The sequence below is a fragment of the Sciurus vulgaris genome (genome assembly GCF_902686455.1).
Source record: "Sciurus vulgaris genome assembly, chromosome: 8".
Lineage (NCBI taxonomy): Eukaryota > Metazoa > Chordata > Mammalia > Rodentia > Sciuridae > Sciurus > Sciurus vulgaris.
The window spans coordinates 73,209,630-73,232,553 of NC_136468.1; the positions used below are offsets into that span (position 1 = coordinate 73,209,630).

Sequence of the window (22,924 nt, forward strand, 5' to 3'; positions counted from 1 at the left end):
TCATATAATTGAGATGTCAAATATTGCAGCATATTTTAAAGAGTCATTTACACAGAAATACCCAGGAAAAAATCTACTAGCAAGCAAAATTGTACAGCCTTTTATGCAAATCATTCAAATACCAAACAAGTAGCTCTATGTTGGTCTTCTACTTCTCCTATTTCCACATCTCCACCTCTAAGCTAAAGTTACAACAAATTCTAATGAATCATCAATATAACAATTATTAGTTATTTGGTAGTGATTAACATTTAGTGACTACTTTCTATATTTCTGGGAGTTTTTGTATTAAGAACTTCTAATGCATTATTTTACTTAATTTTTGCAATACACCTAATGAGGTAGGTATACTTATCACTCACTTTTTAATAGACAAGGTAATAGTAACATGGTAGCAGAATAACTAATGTCCATGTTTGACAGCTGAATTATTAATATACTTCTACTGAACACCATCCTGAGTGACAGAGAATGGATAAAGATAAAGGACTTGCATTTGCTATTCAAATAATTTGGGGAATCAGTGTAGAGAAAAACAAGAACACCAAAAAGTGATACTCATGTCATGGCATATGTGCTTGGGGGAAATCTATGTGTTCTTTCTCACCTCCCCAGCATACATCACTCATCTCTCTGGGTTTACACCTATATTCATACAACCTTTCTGAAAGTCAAATTCACTAAAGAAATGACCACTGTTGTTGAAGGACTGCTTCCTTTCTTCTTTCACGCATGAATCTACTTTTCACATCTTGAGCCAGTTTTACACAATTGAAAAAGATGAAACTCCAGGTAGCGAAGACATAAAAATCATAAAACTTTCTTTCTGCCACTGTCTCTTTGCTCCATTTTCCCATTAATATGAGTTCTGTAATCCACAATTCAATATTCGAGAGTGAAGATTTCTCTTATCAGCTGCTTTTGATTTGTCAAATGCCACCTTGTGTTCTAGAAAGGCCCTTACTTCTGCTACTAGTACTCCAGGTTTGCATATTTAGGTTTAGCATCCTATTACTTTCAGTTCACTAAGTTTGGTAAGTTCATAACCATATCAAGTTTTAAAAAGGAGAGAGAGAATACTAAATGTGAAACTACTCAATAAGTTGCCAGCAATAGTATTAAACAGTGCTACATAATAGAAAAGTCTCACTGATAGTCCTCCAAGTAATCTTTTCTGTTTTTGACTTTTGGGAGCAAATGCTCAATTAAGATTTTAAATGTAGGGAAAATAAATTTTTTTTAGTAGGAATGTAAAATATGGGGGACTTGACAAGGGGAAACAAGAGATGAGACATCGACAGATTTCCAGTAAGCTGTATGTTGTACTTCATATTGAATTTAAAATATGCACAGAAATACTCAGGTTCTTATTCCCTTGGAAACAGGAACAAATTCATTCAGAATGTGGGGTAATGACTTCTATGGAAGACAGAAAGAAATCAGAGAGAATGGTACAGTCTCATACATATGAGAAAAAATAAAAGGAAGGGAAGGGGAGTTGAGGTATAACACCTAATAGAAGTGAGTTGAATCCAATATGTGGGCCCACCTGCTAGAATGCAAGGGACAGAGACACCATCATGGACTGCCAGAAAGCTCCAGTACAGAGCTATTTCTATTTCCACAGCAAAGGTATTAATTGAGACAAAAATGCATTCTTATCTCTCTAGACTGAAAACACATATTTTCAAAACAACAATAATCACAAAATGTTTTAAAATGCCCCTTAAAATTAATTTGATCCTTCTCCAGGTAATAAAGAATATGTGTGTCAACATGCTGAAAAAGGACAAAAATAGATGTCAAATAACATTCATTTTGCAACAACAACTTTCCATGAATCTGACATCTAGTTATTTCAGTTAACATCATGTATGAAACTCAGATTCAGAAATTATACAGCCAAAAAATGAAATATTAATTCATGACAGCATGTTGAAAGGAACAGATGAGAACAAAACATCACAAAAGTATTTAAATTTTGTGATGAGAATGAGAATGCACATGTTACCATCTTGGATGACAACAGAAATTTATTGACTGACAACTTATATCTAATTTGCTTCCTTATTCTACAAATTACAAAAATTGGTTGCTGTGACAACTGTCATGCAATATTTAGCTTGATGGTGGTGGGGACCTTAGAGTACCACAAAGACACAAACACAGCATGTAATTTTATTGCTATTCCCATCTGAGGAAAATAAATCTCCTGACACTAGGTCTATTTTCTCACAGCCTTAAAAATGGGTTGGCTTTCTGTCCTTCTAATTTATGTTATGTATACTAGCAATTTGTACAAAAACGGAAAAGAAAAAAAACAATACTAATATAAAAAGATAAATTCAGATCACCTCAGTCACATGAATGTGATAGAGCTATTGTCTTTTACAGCATCCCCACTTTTATCACCAACAGCTCTTCTAGCCAATTTAACTCCACTGATATATGTACCAAATCTATGCATGATACTCCCAGGAATACACTATAGCTCAAATTTTAATGTATCAGCAAAGCCATGCTTATTTTTTCTAGACCAGAAATAAGAGCAAATACAAATGAGAGATGATTTTATTGAAACATATTCTTAATCTCACAATAGTACATAATATAGTTTGTTCACAAGGATGTTATGCAGAACCTTAGAACACAATATACCAATATATGAACTGGAGCAAGCACATGAACAGCTTCATGCTAAATGAAAACCTACTTGCTTCTCTTCTGGTACCCTAAAAATATGCATCTATATAAAATAGATTGTATATATTATTTATGTTATATATATTATGCAGATATATATGGAACACTGAAGGATATGTACAATACATACATATATCAATATAATACATAAATACAATGTATAAATTAAATGTATATTTTTATATATTATTTATATTAAATATTATGCAGATACACGTGTGTATGTATACATATGCATATACATATATATTTATATACATATATGTATACATTTTGAAACATTGAAGGCCCTGAGTGTTGGAACAATAATAACTCAAGTCATTGTTTTCCTTCTTCAATGGCAATTTTGGCAACTTTTTTGAACTCTCCAGACATTGGTCTGAAGTGGGAAGGTCAATTTGATGTCCCTCATTCTTGGAAAGTCATTAATATTGAGAAAGCTCTCTCAGAAAAATAACCCACTTCAAAAACAATTTTAACATGTCTTCCACCTTTACCACTGGTGCAATAGGGAACTTGTTCAGGAATTTCTCCCAGTCATAGGCTCTAGTGATGAACTCACCATTTTGAGGTAGGAACACAAACAGGGCAAAAATTGGTGAAATAGGTCTGGTAAAAGATGCTATAGTTTTACATTAAAAGTATCAATAAGATAACAGGAACTAAAGTCAGTGTATAAAAATACTATGTATCCAGGATGCATAGTAAAAAATGTCCTTAAGATCTTGGATGGAAAAGTACCTGCCTGTATATTAAACATCTTCTGCTGCACCATTTAATCATACCAAGGAAATGGAATCAACACATGGATTTTTTTTTCAACTTTTCCTTGGGCAACAATAGAGAACAATCAATTTAAAAATAATTGGAGAAATTTTTGTTTTGTTCAGAAGGTAAAGGAAAACATTCATTCAACAGTACCACATAGAATCATTTGCTTAATAGCATTTCTAATATGTTATGCATTTATTCAATCTACTTCCTTCTATATTAAAATGCAAAAACAATTACTCTGTATGTAAATCCCAGAAAACAATCAAAGTTTCTATTAAATCAGAGAAGACACAGTTAAGCTGCAATGTGATTTGCAGATGCTCATGAATAGACAATACTTAGAATTTCCTGCACTAGAATGTGAAAATCAAGGGTGGTAGTAATTCAGGCATTCTCTTTCTTTTTCACTTCCACTCTCTTTCCTTCCCTCCTTTCTTCCTTCTCTCCTTCCTCTCACCCTTTCTTACTTTCTTTTGAGACAAAATTTGAAGAAGAGTTCTTATTTAAAGGCAAAGATTTAATTTACGCAAGCATATAAAATTGTCTTATGTTATAACACCAGTTCTACAGCAGGTAGAAACTTCCTTTCAACATTATGTTATACATAGTTCACACTTAATTGATCAGTCACAGGGGGAAATGAACAGTTTTAACCTTCTAACTCCATTATCTCTAAAAAAAAAAAAAAAAAAAAATCTAGGTAGTTCTGTATATACTCACATTAAAGCCATTTCTGTTCAATAAAAATAAGCATGCTCAATAAAAGGCAACTGAACATGAAGCACTGAATAAAAAGATCCTATGTATATATAATAAGAATTTTGTATTTTACTGTCTGAATGGGAGTTTTTAAAATCCACATACTTTAATTGGGGAGCTACTAAAGTAATAATCTCAAATCTAAGATTCAATAAATGTATTTCATGCTCTGATTAAATGTCAAGGCCACAGACTTGTTATTTCAGATCTCCTGAGCAATAAGTTTGCTAGATAATAATGAACTCCCAAAGATTTATTTGCAGCACTCAGGTATCCATTTGAAAACTCTGAGTCATACTATAATACTTTGAATTCTGTTGATAATATTATAGAATCTAGTGTACAAAGCTTAAATTTTTAGGTAAATCTTACTTGTTTCTTATATACCATGTGGACTCTTGGTTTTTCTGCTAAAACTTAAAACCAGTAATATCTGCCCAGTCTTGACTCACAGCAAATATTGCTTGAGTTCACATCAGCTTTTTTCCTTAACAGAATGTATATGACTTTTGTTACATGGATGGGGTCTTTTTGTTTTGTTTTGTTTTTTTCACCTTAGAATTCACTGTCAAATATCACTTCCCAGCACAGATTCTTTATTTCAAAACAGACTTCACTAAAGACACAAACCTTACACTGCAAATGTAATGATTACTTAACTTTTGACCACTGTCAGCTGACAACAGTCAGTTTGGCCTTTGGCCACACCAACCAGTTTTCTGGAGGTCTTTTCACAACCCTTACACTCAATTATCTTCATGTTTATAATTACTCTTTTGTTGTTGTTACAGCCATCTTCCATTACTTTTAAAAGCCTTTGGCTTTTATACATTAAGAATGTATTATGATCTAATTGACATGATTTCCTATATTCTCTAAGTACAAATGCCACAGACTTTAAGAAAATTATGTGTAAATCTAAAATGCTCACTACATATGCTATTACTGTAGATATTTTGTATAAAAATCGATTGAAAACCATATCTTAAGTGCAAGCAATATATAAACAAAACATACTAACTCCATTAGTTTCTTCACAACAGATTTATTCAAGATATTCTAAGGGTAAGTACCTTTTAAGATGCTTTCCCAACGATCTGAATTTAATTATATCTCTTAAAATATGCTAGTATTTTCAAGTAGGTTCTCTTGCAGTTGTATAGTCTATAGAATTAAACAAAATACACACTTAGGGCTCAGCTTGCCAAACTTATATCATCATTCTATAGTCCACTTATATAAACTGTATGAGTAAAATAAGCAAGTCACAAAGGAATTTCTTGTATGCTTTTAAAATTGTATAATGATATTATGAGAATTTACAATTAAAATAATATTCATTTATTTATTTAAAAGATATGTGTTAAACTACAAGTGAGGAATTATTCTAGCTAGGCACTGGAGATACATCTGTGAAAAAAACAGAACTACTTTTATGAATGCAAACATTCCAGTGGAGGGGATAAGAAGTGAGCAATAAACCAAAAGCCAATATATTATTTCTGAAAGTATTGAATGCTATTTAAGGGACACAAGATGAAAAGCATTACTTGAGAGGGTACTTTTAGTAAGGGGGTTCATAAATCAAGTATTATTGAGTCAGATAATTAAAAATCAATTTATAAGCAAACATCTAAGATGTCTAAAATAATTTTAATACAATTTAACATGTCTATTTTCTAGTGATTAATTCATTAAATTTTAAGTACCACTGCATTGTACAAAGAAAAAAATTCAGCATTGTGTATGCTTATAAAATAGACAAGAATAAACATGAAATATTTAGTAACAACTAAAATAATGATTCTGTACTCCAACTGTTTAGTAACAACTAAAGGGGTCAATCAAGTACATATGTGTCTGCAACACAAAGCTTTATGCATCATGGGCTAAAACAAAGGTGGCTAAGGATGGAGCCAGGAATATGGAATATAGTTCAGGAGTCCTCACTTTCTATTCCTTTCAACTTTGGCCATCTCATTAAATCTCTCTGAGCCTCCCTTTGTCACTAATAAAGTCAGCACAATAGCACAGGCTACCAGGATTATTATAAGAGTCAAGTAAGATCATATATGGAAATTGAACTGAATTTCTACAATATAGCACATCATCATTATGAGTACTACTGTTGTTTTTATTGTTTACTGCAGTTGTTAATAGGATCTTGAAGTTGTTATAAGGATCTTGAAGTCCAGTAAAATATGTAAAGTATCAAAGACGCCCTCTATTCATGGATATTGGAATTAACTCTACATTAGAGAAAATGGTATTATTTTTCTAATCTGTTTCTCCTTAAAACTGATGGGAGTCAGTTATTGAAGAAAACCTCAAAATTCTAATTTTTCAACTCCATATTTTTAAATGTCCTTACATGACTTAATTATTCTCATATATTTAAAGTATTTCTATTCATCAAAACAATACCGTATCTATCAAGAAAATCTAAACACCAGGTATGATCACAGACATATTTTATTGTACTAGCTAGTGTTATGAATTATAATGAACAGAAATCAGATAAAAAGTTTTATTCTATTTTCAGTTTGAATCCTGAACTACAAGTCCACAGTGGTTTAATCTAAATTTTACTGCATACCTATCTTTTAAAAATCTGTAAATCTTAAATATAGTACCAAAATACAAATATCAAATACAAACAACTTTTAAGCATCAGCAAAAGTATCACCATATTATGAAATTAATGTTGAAAAAATTATTGACTGAATAAAGCAAATATCCTACAACAGACATTAATGGTAAATAAAATTACTTCACAAAATAATTTGTCTGAGCACAATGGAATAGAAAAGTTAAGTGAATATCCCAGATCAAACTGAGTAGACTCCAGATCTTGAATCATATAAATATGAAGTGAAAATTTCTTTTCACAACTCAAATATAATAATCAAACACTTCTTTTATCTATAAAAATGTATTAAATTCTAACCTCTGAAGCTATTGTATAGCTTAAAACCATTTCCTTTTCTTAACCTAAGCTGATCATCTGAAACAATCTCAAATTATTTGCAGAGACTTAGAAATTTTTCAAACTGGTGATTTGGCACCTAGTTTTCATCTTATTCATACATAAGATGAATACCAGGCTTCTAAGTAAAGTGTGAGCAAATTTACAACATTGTTTTGAAAGAACTATTTCTCCATCAAGATTTGGAACTCCTTTTCTATGATTGGTACAACCATGTGCAACCTTGAAAAAAGATGTAGAAGTGGATGTACTGAGCATGTTCCTCAACAGGAAGCTGCTGTGAAAGAGGTAATGCTAGCAAAGGCCTATATTATGCATTAACACAAAATTAAAATTTGGTAGGTATCACAATTTATACTGCTTAAAATTTTAAAGAAATGGCCAGTTAGTCTTTTTATTTCCTCCCTTAATGTAGGTTCTTTAAGGAAATACGTACGTTTTTTAATGTCACTGTTTTCAGCTATCTTGTATTCCCCAAATGTTCATAACCCAGATATAGCCTAGTCTTTAATGATACAGTGATCAAATTATCATTGGAAATTTATTAAAGTAGAATTCCATAGAGCCCCTTATGAGCAAGCATAATGTATATAAAAAATGTCCCCTTGTATCACTAATAATTTTAAATTTAGGGAGTTCATGTCAAAATCTCACAAGGTCATCTACAGAAGACAGTCCTGCATAATTAATCCCATGCTAATTATGGTTATTGTCAGGCCCCTATAAGATTAAGTGGATATAAGTTAGATGACAGGAAGAAAACTCAAAGTTTTAACCTGTATATAACCTGCTTTTGATGTCCACATATGTAGAAAATAATGAAACCTGACTGACCTAGCATACATCAGGAACTAATCCAGTCTACCCCTTAAGGGAGAGGAATGCAGCTCAATGATGGACTGCTTGCCTAGGATGCATGAGAATCTGGATTCGATCCCCAGTACCTGGGGGAAGAGGTAGGGAAGATTTCTCCAAAGTGCCACTAGGTCATTTCACATTAGTCATTTGTTAACACTACTGTAAGGGAAGTAGCCCACCAACCTATACAGTATCAAGTTCCCAATCCCAGTAAGATGAATAGACAAGCACACAGATAAAAACACTGCCTCCCATGCCTTATTTAAAAGATTACTTTTGAAACTCAAAGCTATAATTCAGGATGCTTGTTTCAACCTTTCAATGGAGTTTTTGTTGTTGTATTTTAAAATCTTTCTTATAGTCCCTGGACACAAATATAGCAATACTGTTATAAGCAGACTGTTAAAAATATAAGGGAGAAACCACAGAGCATGAGGGTAATCTGGCACAATTTTGAAATGAAAATAGAAAATTCCTTTTTTGAGGCTATTGTGAATGGGGTAGTTTTCCTAATTTCTCTTTCAGAGGATTCATCACTTATGAATAAAAATGCATTAAATTTATGAGCATTGATTTTGTATCCTGCTACTTTACTGAATTCATTTATGAGTTCTAGAAGTTTTCTGGTGGATTTTTTTGGCTCCTCTAAATATAGAATCATGACAATTCCATGCTCAGTACAAGGAATTAACAATATAGACCACGTTGATATGATCAGTTCCTAAGAAAAAACTGCAGAAAAGCTTCATCCATCACTGAACTCCTAGCCGTCAGAGGCTGACCTATGGACACCTGAAAATGGGATGCTATAATTTATTTTATTTATTAAATTTGAAGAAATTATTTGACCACAGGAACTCTTTTAATTTTACTTCCTTTCAAAATATTTTATTCTCCCCATTCTAGTAAAAATACTTTTATTCTATGTTGTTTAATAGCAATAAGAAACAATATTTCACTATAGAACAGAAACTGAACTACCCAGTGACAATCTACTCTGCTCCAGTCAGAGGAAATTTTCTACTGAAATATGACTTTGAGATCTCTGTAATCATATTGTAACTAAAATGTGCTTCATTCTCAATCTGTAATGTATCACTGGACTCTAGTCCACAGCCTGTTCCTTCCCTTTTTTATAAATCAATGGCTCTGTGTGCCAGACCAAGTTAATATTAGAGTACAAATGTGAAGAAAACCTTTTTGCTATCATCCTTTTTTATGACGGTTGTTTCTATTTCAAAATCCATATCTCCTGAGACTAGTATAAAAGTGTTTATTTATGGCAATCAAGACACAGTTTGTTTGTTTTTGTTTTGTTTTGTTTTGTTTTGGTGTGTATGCCTATCATGTATAAGACCCTAGGGAGAACAGTTCTTACAACATTAGAAATCATAAGGCAAGTTACCTTCAGTGTCCATAGAACCAACACAGACTAGAATAATTAGTTGTTTACTTCTTTTTTTCTGAAACTATACTAGCGAAATAGCCAATGTTCAGGTGACTCAAAAGATACAGGCTTCAGCGGGCTGGGGATATAACTCAGTTGGTAGAGTGCTTGATTTGCATGCACAAGGCCCTGGGTTCAATTCCCAGCACCACACACACACACACACACACACACACACACACACACACACACAAATGTTCTGACAAAAAGATACAGACTTCAAAGACTTGAGATATTTGTCTGTCTTCTAATAAGGAAGAAAATGTGATTTAAAATTTGCTTGATAAAGCATTCACTCTTAAGTTTGTATTGATAGCTTTATATTTTTCTTAAAGATCCCCCAGTTGTATAAGAAGAGGTCCCACAAATCCTGCATCAGCTCCTAACTCTATGCATGCCTACACTCAACTGTGAGATCTGATTCCTGCATCATTTCAGTGGAGAGAAACTTCTCTCCAGTTACATTAAAAAAAAATTCAAATGAAAGATGCTATGACTGTTGAAAAAAAAAATTTGCTTGATAATCACCCCCAAATGCTTTCATCTGAAACGTAGGGTAACCGAAAATAGGTCTACATGAGATATACATTTCCAAACCATCAAAATCCATTTGCTCTCAAACAATATTAAATGAATTACTACTATTTCATATACTAAATTAGAATTCCCCAATACATGGAGTGATGCTCACAGAAGAAATACAGACGTAAAGATAGAAATTATGGCTTAGAAATATAATTTGTTTTGCTAATCATGTACAAAAATCAACTTCATATATAATGCTATTAATGAAGTGCTCAGTTGAGCAAAAACTATAATTAAAAACAAATATAAATCAAGTCTTTTCATAATGAGAAATGACAGTATCATGACAAGCTGATAATTTATGAGTATACAGAAATCACTACACCAACATGAAACACTCCTGGGACTCAGATTTCATTCCTCATTCCCTAAAGTCTGCTCTAATAAACAGATTCTTTCTAATGACAGCTCCATAAGAAATTTCTTGAATTTCATAGAGCATTACCAACCAAACTAGAAAAATAGTAAAAATTTAGTCTGAACCCCACATTTTGGTGAACAACTAAGACTCAGATAACAATGTGATTAGAATTACTAGTGCAGCAAAACTAGAGTGAGAAAACAGATTTTTTTTTTAACTCTAGTGTTCCCCACAACACCCAACTACCTTTTAAATTCCATTGCAGTAAAACTTTAGCAAGGGATAAGCAGCCAACAATAACTACAGCAACAGCAAAGGCAGTGCATCTCTCCAGTTGCAGGAAATACCTTTCCGAAAAGACCAGAAGATGAATGGTGCTACTTCAATACCAAGTTGAGAGGAAGTAAAGCAGTGTTAAGGCATAGTTTTGGAGACAAAATAAAGGAATTTTAATCCATTTCTGTATTTAGATCAAGTATCTAACCCAGAAATTTCTCTCAAGTGGCTAGTTTACTCTCTTATTTCATTTACCACTATGTAGACATAAGCATAAAATGAAACAGGAATAATGGCAAACAATTAATTTTATAGCCTTTAAATGTCACAGAATGACTAAAATTCACTGATTCTAATTTGTTAATGGCATAGGGCTAGAGTACTGAGTATAAACTTTTGATCAACTACAGAATACAAAGGTTAAAATCAGATATGTGAGCTTAAACACAGCCAATTGTTAGAAACCTTTTTGAAAACCTTTCGCATTCACAGAATAATATCATATATCATATAAATATAGAATATGAAAGAACCTTAAAGATCTTGTAACCTAGTTTCTAAATTTTAAAGATAGTTAATTTAAGACACAGGGAAGGAGTGGTGTCCTGCCCACAATTACAGAAACACCTTGTAAGTCTGGCCAATGTTTCTTAACACAAAGCAAATGTTCTTCACCTATGCCAATTTATTTATTAATAGGTCAGGAGAAGTTTTACTAAACCGTTCTAAACATTCACTTGAAAGCTGACATACATAATCAATAATTAGGTTTGAGAAACAGGAAAATAAATATTTCTCAAGCAAACAAGAACAGTCTTTTATAGGGATACATTTAGTATAACTCAACAATATCTTTGGGATATGGAACCTTCAATTAGAATTGAAGAGAGACTAAATTTTACAACAAGGAAATATAAAGCAGATAATGGGAAAACAGAATTTGAGTTCTTTATATAAATGAACTTAGCTAGCAATTCACTGTAGAAGAAAATGAAAAACTGAGTTTTAATGTAGCCATGGCAACTTTCTACCTTCACCAATTTTCAAAACTTGAGTCAAGTATCAAAATGTTGCTGTTCCTCAGGAGTCTTTATATTATAATAATGAGGTAGGAGGAAGAAGGCACACTTTGTTCTTAATCCTCACCATTGTAAAAATTCATATGAATGATGGTAGATTTTGAATCTTCTTACCCACATGTTTCCCCACTATTCTTCAGCTGAATTTTTAAAAGCATCACAAAAGACCATTGAATATTCAGGCTGCTACTGTTGGACACACAGATCAAAGCATTCCTTCTCTTGTGCATCCACAGAACACCACATACACCTTTACTGTAAATCAAATCTACTGTGCAGCATTCTTCTTAGCTATTTACTCCTTATACAACTGAGGACTTGATGAGCAGAAATTTCACTCTATTTATAGCTACAAGAGTAGCTGCCAAAAGGTGAGTATTCAATCACTGTTTAACAAATGATGTAAAACAGATGAAGAAGCTTAAAGAATGAAGACCTCATTCCAAAGGGAAAGGTAGCTTTTTCCATAAAAAAGATACATATATAATTATCTCTAGAAACAATTTGCATTTTTAGATTCTCAAATACAAAATTTACTCTAAAAAGAAATCTCAAGTTATGATGAGTGTCCACAGATATTAAAAATAAAAGATATAAGAATTCTTAAAATTGCTTTTTTTTAATTGATTAAGTTGGGAAGCTACATGCTGTCAGTGTACCATATAAAATGTTTCAGGTTGGTGGCTATTCCTCAGGCAAATTCTATGTTGGGGAGCCAATAGGAGAAATTAAATGTACTTTGAGAAAAACTGCAAAAGCACAAAAGGACAAAAGTATTGGGAAAATTCCAGTTTTAAGTGCTTTGATTTTCAAATTTAAAAAAATATAGTTCATAATCAACAACAACAAAAAAGCTCAATTCAACTGCAAAACTACATTCTATCAATAAAAAAACATATAAAATTTTTCTTAAAAATCTTACAAAGTGGAAAAAATCAGAAATGACAGCACAGTGACTAAAGCTGTAGATCCTCCACAAATATTTATTAAAAGATTGGATAGATGAATAAATGAAAGGATATATGGTAAGTTCTAATAAAAATGGACTTTGAAATTATATGATTTACTACTCAAATCATTTGAAAGCAAATTTATATAATAAAATTTATTGAGATGTGGATTTCCATTCCTGGTGACATTTCAATAACTGTGTCTTTCAAACTTTTAAAATATTCAGCTATAATTTATTTTACTCTAATATATGAAAGATGTTGTCTTTAAAACTAAAAGATAAAAAAATGACCTTCTAACATAACTTATATGAAAAAACAAGTGAAAAGAACAGTAGTTAATTATGAGTTTGTTCTTAACTCCTAAGAGTAGAACCATGTGGATTCATTCTTACAAAATTAAGTCTTTTACTAACAATGCATCTACTTTTGGTAACATTTATTTGCATATTTAAGGGGGGAAAAACCCCAAACCATTTTAACTCTATATTATCTACTTTTTATTCATTAATCTATTCATCACAATAATGTAATATCTAAGTCCATATGCTAGACTCCTTAGCATTTTCCTTAGCAATAGTCCTAAAACTTTTAAAACTCAAGTTGAAATATTACTTTTATTTTAAATATTACTTTTATTTCTTCACTGTTACTTTAAAACAAAAAATACCTTAATAATTGAAAGGCATAGGGAAATTATGTAAGTATATCATATAATTATCTAATTAAACTTTTTGAGCTTAAAAACATCTTCCACATTGTTTCAATGTGTTCAGAAAGGAAAAGCATCACAAGGAAGATGGGAGGAAGACAGAAGAAAAATAGGAAGAGTCAGGGAATTTAAATTCTGAAAAAAGGATTAAACTGGTCAATTTATTTTTAATGACATACTTAGTTTTGATTTTTAAAATTTTTATAGATGTATATCAAAAAGAAATGAAAAGCTCTTTCAAAATTAATACCATTATTAGAATTCTTATCTAACCTAAATCCCCAAATGGCCAATAGCAGAAAGCATTTTTGCAGGAGTACAGCATGACTCTAAGGAACAGCTATGTTTCTAAATTGGTGTCTGTAAAGTGAATCATTTTCTGTTTTGCCAATGGACACTGTATATGTAATTGTGACATTCACACTTTTCTGAAAAAAAATATGAGGGTGTATCTTTTTTCTCCTGATTTCTATTAACTGTGTTTATTTTCAGATCCTTAGAAACATTTTAAACCCATTTGATCACTATTTCATATGTTATCATTCAGTACAAATATTGACTTACATTTGTAAGTTAACAACTAGCAAACCTTTGTTTACTGACTTGTAATCTGAGCTAAGGCCTAATCAACCAACTAAATGTGTTGATATTATCAAATCAAATGTGAGCTGAACACCACCCCTAATAATACTAACCTATGATCTAGCAAGAATAATAATCTAATAATCAAATGTTTAGTAAAGGAAAAAAACTAACAGTTTAATGTCTAATAATAATTTAATAATCTAATGTACATTAGTAACCCAAATAGTACTTACTAATCTCATGGTTAGTAAGGGAATAAAGAGATATAACAAAAATGATTAAGAAACAAGTGATGGCTGACCAAGGAGATACTCAGGAAAAACTTCCTGACAAAGGGTTTTTGTGCTTGAGATCACACCAAGGACAAAGAAACTCAAGAGGTCCAGTTCCCATAGACATTTGGCTTAGAAAAGCAGACATGCAGGCTATCATTTCTGATGACTGTGATAATTAAGAGGTCCAATTGGCATCTCTGTCTCTGATTGTGTATTCACTAGTAAATTGCAGATTCAAAATTTATATTTCCAAGTATATTTTTAAAACTGGAGCAAAAACATTGGAAAAGTAGATTAAGTAATTTGTGTTCTCTTCCCTCAGTCATATTTCTCATTGAAATGAAGGGGCACTTTGGTTTTGTACACTGATCCTTTGTGATTTTGACTCATATGAGTCATACACTAGTCATTATTAGTGGATTAATAAAATTAATTTTCTCAACTCAAAAATCTGAAGACCAAGGTAATGCCAATTCTTCTTGAGAAGTAAAATAATTATACTATCTGTAAAAATTATCACAGAGAAGTAAAATAATTATACTATCTGTAAAAATTATCACATTTCTATATATTCATGCAATGTAGCTTTCTAGAAAGCTAAGGCCTAAGGAGAAATTCTAGGTTCTAATCCCATCCCATCTTTTATTAGCTGTGTGATCTCAGGCAAATGAGATCACAATAATTGTAAGGTCTCAAAACCCTCACATTAAGTCTGGGAATGTAGTAGCTCAATGGTAGAATGCTGGGCTTGCATGTACAAGGCCCTGGTTGTGATCCCAAGCACTACCACGAAAAAATCAATACCTTCACATTAAAAAATGGGCATTAAAGTATCTAACTAACCTACCTCACAAGATCACAAAACCATTGTTAATATAAAATAATAAATAAGAATGGGCTTTGAGAACTATAAAGCATTAAGAATGAAATTGTTGTTGTTATTATTATTGCTTTAGTATCCTGCAAATATTCCATATCAAATAGCCTATTAGTTAAAGTATCATGATAATTTCCACAGTCATAAGGAAAAGTTAATACTATAATAAAGACAGGTCAAACTTCTACATTCACTACTTCCCATGTTGACAGTTTCTTCCTATAGAGAGAGAGAAATAAAATTTAAATTTGTTCATCACCATAAGAAATCTTGTCTCTTATGTTGATATTGCCCAGATAAATCTAGTTCAAACTGTGGCTATTTGCAGTATATGGCTTCATAAATAATGAAATGGGGTCAAGAAAGTTATTCTAATTAAATACATATAAAAATTTTAAAATTTTCACCTGCCAGAATAATTTCTAAATAAAAGGCGACATTATTAGGTTAATATTGTCTCCAAAAGAATACTTCATGTTTAATATTTCCAATCTTCTGGTTAAATTAAAGGAAAACAGTTTCCTCCTTGTTGGAAAAGTGAATTTAAGAAATTAATTAGCAAAAGCTATAGCTCCTCCATTCTCAACTGAGTGATTTATGGAAACATACAGAAATCTATTTTGTACTCTCTAGGCTTTGTCTCCATTTTGGACATAAATAAGCAGTAGATGTCTAAGTTTGTTTTGTTGTGTGTTTTCCCCATACAATAAAGACTAAAAAAATTACTAAACAAAACAACTATGTATAAGTCATCTTTTTCACCTCTAGCTATTTGCCCAAAAACTGGCACATAAAAGGTATTCAGTAAATGTCAAATAAATTAAAAGGGTAAGCCACCAATACCATAGATTGAATTTTAAAGTCTAATATTCCTTTGCATTTTCCTTAAAATTACTTTGGGTTTTATACAAAAATACAGGCAGCACATTGAAAGTTAAAGCTTAAAGTAAAGTTAAACTTACTGAAATTAGTAAATTAAACAAATTGAATTGCTTAAATCATATTGAAATGATACATATGCAAATTTATTAGAAGAATTCACTTAATGGTTCATTCAAAGCAATTCTTTTGAGTATCTACTACATTCTAATTACCATGCCTAGGAGTTAGGGATGCAAGTCAAGGAAGCTTCATGCTCTCAAGGTGATTTATTCCTAGCAAAGGAAAGCATGGAGAAAATACTGTCACAGACATGTGCACTAGGGCCATGGGACCACTGCAGGGTGGAGAGGGTGTAGCTAAGTACAGCTACAGGAAGAGATTATGTGGGCAAAAGTCTTATCAGAAGAGAGACGCTGAAGTGAGGTTGGAAAAAACAATGAAAGATAATTTAAAGGAAGAGGCAAGAACTGGGAAAAGCACCAATAACTCTAAAGAGGCTGAATGCAGGAAAATGGCAGAAAATGAGGATACATGTGGAGAAGACCCCATAGACTAAACAGGATCATCGGGAATTTTTAGTAAAGAATGCACAGTGTTACAGTTCATCCTCAAGGTTCTTAGAACCTAGTTATAACAGAAGTAACAGCTGGAATGAACATTTAGTAAAAAAGGGAACTTAAGGTCAGCAAACAGATGAAGTAATGAAGGAAATAACAAAGATACTGCAATAGTTATCTGAATCTTCTGACTCAGTTTTTACATAAAAATCACATTTCTGAAAATAAAGGGTAAGAGGCAAATTAGATGTACTTTGAGCTATAAGTGATTCATGATTTTGAGGAACAAAGTTTTTTCTTTCTATTTAAAAAAAGGAGAGTTTCTGTCTCTCCACAGTGACTGCATATCCAAGTACATTTAAGTCTGTCAGTGAAGTACCCATCTTAGGCAGCAATGCTGTCAAAATTATCATTACTGGGGAGAGTAATTTTTAAAAGGAACAGTGGTACAGTGCTATGGCCATTATTGCTAAAAGGCAGCAAGTCCAAGGAAGAGACTAGTCACACCCTTGAAGGGTGAGCTCAGCAGCAGTCCAACAGAATTGAGTATGTAGCAAAGTAGCATGGCATTTTAAAACACCCCTCATATCAGACTGCAACTTGGTTCTGGAATTGTTTCTCTCTCAGGGATAAAGACATTGGTAGCCATTTAAAAGAAATATCTAAGTATCTGTTATACTGAAGTAATAAGTTTTATTGTTTGTGATTAATGGAATGTAAATTATTATCAGGGATAAATAAAACAGTCAAACATTATGATGAACTCCAGTTGTGGATAATAATGTACAGTCGCACGTGTAATAAGCTATTATTAACATCATCCAAATATTGCCAAGTTCAAGTCACTTTTTATTAATTCATTAGAGATATTCATAATATGGGGTTCATTTTGACATAATTATACAAGCATGGAATACCATTTGCTCCAACCCAGTACCCAGTATTCCCCTTTCCCCATTCTCCTCCCACCCTCTGTTTCCTTTCATCTACTCTACTGATCTTTCTTCTATTTATCTATATTTTTTTTTCAATTAGTGCATTGTGGATATACATAAAAGTGAAATTCATTGTGTTTTACTCATATGTGAACGTAAAAAAGTTGGTCAGCTTCATTCCACTGTTCTTCCCATTTCCAAAACTCCTCTTCCTCCCTCTCAATCCCCTTCTTCTACTCCACTGATCTCTCTTCTATTTTCATGAGATTCCCCTGAACTACTTATATTATTTCCCCCCGTCGTTTTGGTATACCTTCTACATATGAGAGAAAACATTTGACCCTTGACTTTCTGGTCCTGACTTAAATCACTTAGCATGATGTTTTCCAGTTCTATTAATTTAGCTGCAAACACAGAATGATTCCATTCTTCTTAATGGCTGAGTAAAACTCTATTGTGCATAAATACAACATTTTTTAATCCATTCATCTGTTGATGGGCATGTAGGTTGGTTCTATATCTTAGCTATTGTGAATTGTGCTTCTATAAACATTGATGTGCCTGCATCTTTATAATATACTGATTTTAGATCTTTTAAATACCAAAGAGTGGGACACCTGGGTCATATGGTATTTATTGTCCAAGTTTTTTGAGGAATTTCCATACTGTTTCCCAGAGTGGTTGTTGTACTAATTTGCAGTGCTACCAACAATGTACGAGTGTATGCTTTTTCCCACACCAAGTCACTTTATGCAAAGGAGACTACGAAGAGAAGCATGAATGAAAATGGGAATTCCAGCTAAATACCACTTCTTCTAGTTCATTTAACAATCAATTTGTGTCTCCAAATACTATCTCCTAGGGTCTAAGAAACCACACTCTAACTCATTTGATTGTACTAGAATAATAATATTTCCTAAGGGGGGGAAAAGTCAATATCATTGAAAGGTTGTCTACCTGCCCCCCATTACTAAATGGTAGAGGGAATAAAAAATATGATAAACAAAATTTAGGGTAAAACAAGTAAAGAATTGAAATTACAGAAAAGTCCTGGAAGCATCTTTATTAAATTTAATGAAACTTCAGTCTTCTTAAGATCAAATCTCTGAGCCTATCCCATGCGTAGGCCAAACCTCAGGGTCAGTTGTAACAAGGACAAAGCCATCAAAACTTACTGAAGGAACTATTTACATATGAAATAATTAGTTAATGAACGTTGTTTTTTCCCTTGTACTAATTATTTTTCTTTTTTCTTTTATTCTTTATTTTATTGGATTTAGCATAAGGCTGCTATTCCTGCAAGTACTGACGAAGCATGGGATTTGAATAGTATACTCCTAAATAAATGAATTGCTCAATTTCCTGTAACCATCTATACATACTCCATCTTCAAAAAATTCATCAATATTATATCATTAAGGAAATAGTGACCTTCTTTTCTCCAATATGTATGACGTTTTTGGACAAAGCAATTGTAGTACCCATACTTATTTCTATGAAGAAAAACTCTACAGTTCTATGGCATTCATCATTTGACAAATGCAAGTGTTCTCCTAATCAACCAGCTATTATTAAACTTACTAGTAGTGACTGTGGAATCCTTAAGGGCCCATTAAATTTCTGAAGAAGAAAGTTAAGATGAAGGACATGCCACTCCAAATTCATGTGCTACTTGGCCTAGCTATCACTACACTAGTACAAGCTGTAGATAAAAAAGTGGATTGCCCACAGTTGTGTACATGTGAAATCAGGCCTTGGTTTACACCCAGATCCATTTATATGGAGGCATCTACAGTGGATTGTAATGATTTAGGTCTTTTAAGTTTCCCAGCCAGATTGCCTGCTGACACACAGATTCTGCTTCTACAGACTAACAATATTGCAAAAATTGAATATTCCACAGACTTTCCAGTAAACCTTACTGGCCTGGACTTATCTCAAAACAATTTATCTTCAGTCACCAATATTAATGTAAAAAAGATGTATCAGCTCCTTTCTGTGTACCTAGAGGAAAACAAACTTACTGAGCTGCCTGAAAAATGTCTGTCTGGACTGAGTAACTTACAAGAACTCTATATTAATCACAACTTGCTTTCTACAATTTCACCCGGAGCCTTTATTGGCCTACATAATCTTCTTCGACTTCATCTCAATTCAAATAGACTGCAGATGATCAACAGTAAGTGGTTCGATGCTCTTCCAAATCTAGAGATTCTGATGATTGGAGAAAATCCAATCATCAGAATCAAAGACATGAACTTTAAGCCTCTTATCAATCTTCGCAGTCTGGTTATAGCTGGTATAAACCTCACGGAAATACCAGATAATGCCTTGGTTGGACTTGAAAACTTAGAAAGCATCTCTTTTTATGACAACAGGCTTATTAAAGTGCCCCATATTGCTCTTCAGAAAGTTGTAAATCTCAAATTTTTGGATCTAAATAAAAATCCTATTAATAGAATACGAAGAGGTGATTTTAGCAATATGCTACACTTAAAAGAGTTGGGGATAAATAATATGCCTGAGCTGATTTCCATTGACAGTCTTGCTGTGGATAACTTGCCAGATTTAAGAAAAATAGAAGCTACTAACAACCCCAGATTGTCTTACATTCACCCTAATGCATTTTTCAGACTCCCCAAACTAGAATCACTCATGCTTAACAGCAATGCCCTCAGTGCCCTATACCATGGTACCATTGAGTCTCTGCCAAACCTCAAGGAAATCAGCATACACAGCAATCCGATCAGGTGTGACTGTGTCGTCCGTTGGATTAATATGAACAAAACCAACATTCGATTTATGGAGCCAGATGCACTGTTTTGTGTGGACCCACCCGAATTCCAAGGCCAGAATGTTCGACAAGTGCATTTCAGGGACATGATGGAAATTTGCCTCCCTCTTATAGCTCCCGAGAGCTTTCCTTCTAATTTGGATGTAGAAGCTGACAGCTATGTCTCCCTTCACTGTAGAGCTACTGCAGAGCCACAGCCCGAAATCTACTGGATAACACCTTCTGGTCAAAAACTCTTACCTAATACTCTGACAGACAAGTTCTATGTCCATTCTGAAGGCACATTAGATATAAGTGGCATAACCTCCAAAGAAGGGGGTTTATATACTTGTATAGCAACTAACCTAGTTGGTGCTGACTTGAAGTCTATTATGATCAAAGTGGATGGTTCTTTTCCACAAGATAACAATGGGTCTTTGAATATAAAAATAAGAGATATTCAGGCCAATTCAGTTCTGGTATCTTGGAAAGCAAGTTCAAAAATTCTCAAATCCAGTGTTAAGTGGACTGCCTTTGTCAAGACTGAAAATTCTCATGCTGCCCAAAGTGCTCGAATACCATCTGATGTCAAGGTATATAATCTTACTCATCTGAACCCATCCACTGAGTATGAAATTTGTATTGATATTCCCACCATCTATCAGAAAAACAGAAAACAATGTATAAATGTCACCACAAAAGGTTTGGACCATGGTCGAAAAGAGTATGAAAAGAGTAACACCACAACATTTATGGCCTGCCTTGGAGGCTTCCTAGGGATTATTGGTGTAATATGTCTTTTTAGCTGCCTCTCTCAAGAAATGAACTGTAATGATAAACATAGCCATGTGAGGAATTACTTACACAAACCAACCTTTGCATTCAGTGAGCTTTATCCTCCTCTGATAAACCTCTGGGAAGCAGGTCAAGAGAAAAGTACAACCTTGGAAGTGAAAGCAACAGTGATAGGTGTGCCAACAAATGTGTCATAAAAACAACCAACTCAACTAACTTCAAAGAAAAGCTCAAGACTCCAGTTGCATTAAAAAATAGGCAGAGAAACATAACTTTCTAGAAAGAAAGTTAAGCTTCACCAATGCTGCTCCTGACCAATGGAAATATGTACAAGTTCAACATTTTAATTAACTGGCTTCAAGGGTACTGTGGCAACCAAATAAATTAATTCCATTTTCTAGGACTTTCATGTAACTTTTATGTCTGGACAACAATTAAAGTGGACAAAAACATTTCTGTATTTTTTTTTAAGTATATAAGAGTAGTTGAACTGAGCAATACCTCCTCCTGTGTTGTATTACACATATTAGCCACGAGTTTTTGCAGTGACCAGATAAACTTGAATTGACACGTGGTGTAATAAAAAGGACAAATTATGTAGAGTAGACACAGTGAGTATGTGGACCTCTTTTATAAGGAAAAATACATTTTGGATTAAAATCAATTGCTTTTGTCTTGTTTTTGTTTCTTAATAAAGAATAATTTCTGGGAAATATCAGCTGATCAGGTATCATTTAAATTACCACTTTTTCAAAAGTGATTTTCTATAATGAAATTTTGGATGTTAAGTATAAAACACTTATTGGGTTATGTAACTACATTTATATAATGCACACAAATGGATTTTAGAAAGCATTTTATCAATATTAAAAGGCAATAATAATATTGTATTTAATACTTTAATTATTGACTGGACAAATCCTCCAGGAAATTATATATTCACTTAAAGATTTTTCTTAACAAGTAGTATTTGGAGTGGATTTAATTATTACATTTGGACAATGTAAATCTAATACCTCAGTGACTGAAAGTGCTATTTCAATAATTGATAGTAGCTCAGCTTTAGGCTGCTTGCTTTGCAGAAAATATTGCCAAATTTCAGCAGGACTTATGATCTAAATGTAATTTTTCAAATTTCTGTGATTTTAAACACATAATGCATTTCACTGATATAGAGAAAAATAATAATTCATTATGTTGCAAACATAACAAGGAAATAATATGTTCAATTTCAAAACTAGGATTTTAGAATTTTGCTATAAAATATATTGGATTAGTAGTAAAAGGGTGACAGGTTCAACTTCACAAAATTCTACCTTTAATCTAATTCACCCTACTGTAAAAATAACATAATTCAGATAACTAGAGTTCATTAGAAACTTAAGAAGACTTTAAGTAAGAAGAAGTTTCTGAAATTAATGTAGAGTAAAATAAAAAAATTAAATGCAGTCCTCTAAGACTATATTTAAAGTGCTAAAAAACAGCTTACAAAATTGCAAATCATTGAAAACAAGTGCCAAGAACATTACTAGCTATTTAAAAATCTTATATAAGTAATGCAAGAATTTCACTTAAAAAAAAAAACAACTAAGATCATTGAGGTTTTTAGTCATTTTTACAAACAAAAACAGAGTCTAGCAAATTAAACATATTTTTGTATAAAGGAAATAGCCTGAAATATTTTTCAAAAATTTAAGCTAGTAAGCCATAGTTTTTATAGGCATATTGCCTATCTTGACAAAGCCACACAGCTTC

General features: G+C 32.5%; 2 protein-coding genes and 1 long non-coding RNA gene across 6 annotated transcripts in view; 2 read left to right on the plus strand and 1 right to left on the minus strand.

The window, feature by feature from the left end:
* LRRN3 (leucine rich repeat neuronal 3) overlaps positions 1-21,833 on the plus strand; it is a 34,179-nt gene extending 12,346 nt beyond the window's left edge. Inside the window, exons 1-2 of one of the 2 annotated variants that reach the window (XM_079149353.1) lie at positions 2,907-8,178; positions 18,882-21,833. In XM_079149353.1, the coding sequence (XP_079005479.1) occupies positions 19,240-21,366 (2,127 nt within the window). In that variant the 5' untranslated portion in view covers positions 2,907-8,178; positions 18,882-19,239 and the 3' untranslated portion in view covers positions 21,367-21,833. Of the gene's footprint in view, positions 1-2,906; positions 8,179-18,881 lie in introns of those variants that run through there. The other variant, XM_079149352.1, reaches the window with a different exon arrangement.
* IMMP2L (inner mitochondrial membrane peptidase subunit 2) overlaps positions 1-22,924 on the minus strand; it is a 906,633-nt gene that overhangs the window by 448,600 nt on the left and 435,109 nt on the right. The window lies entirely within an intron of this gene.
* Positions 1-22,924, plus strand: part of LOC306667093 — a 624,638-nt gene that overhangs the window by 393,565 nt on the left and 208,149 nt on the right. The gene's annotated exons all lie outside the window — the stretch shown is intronic.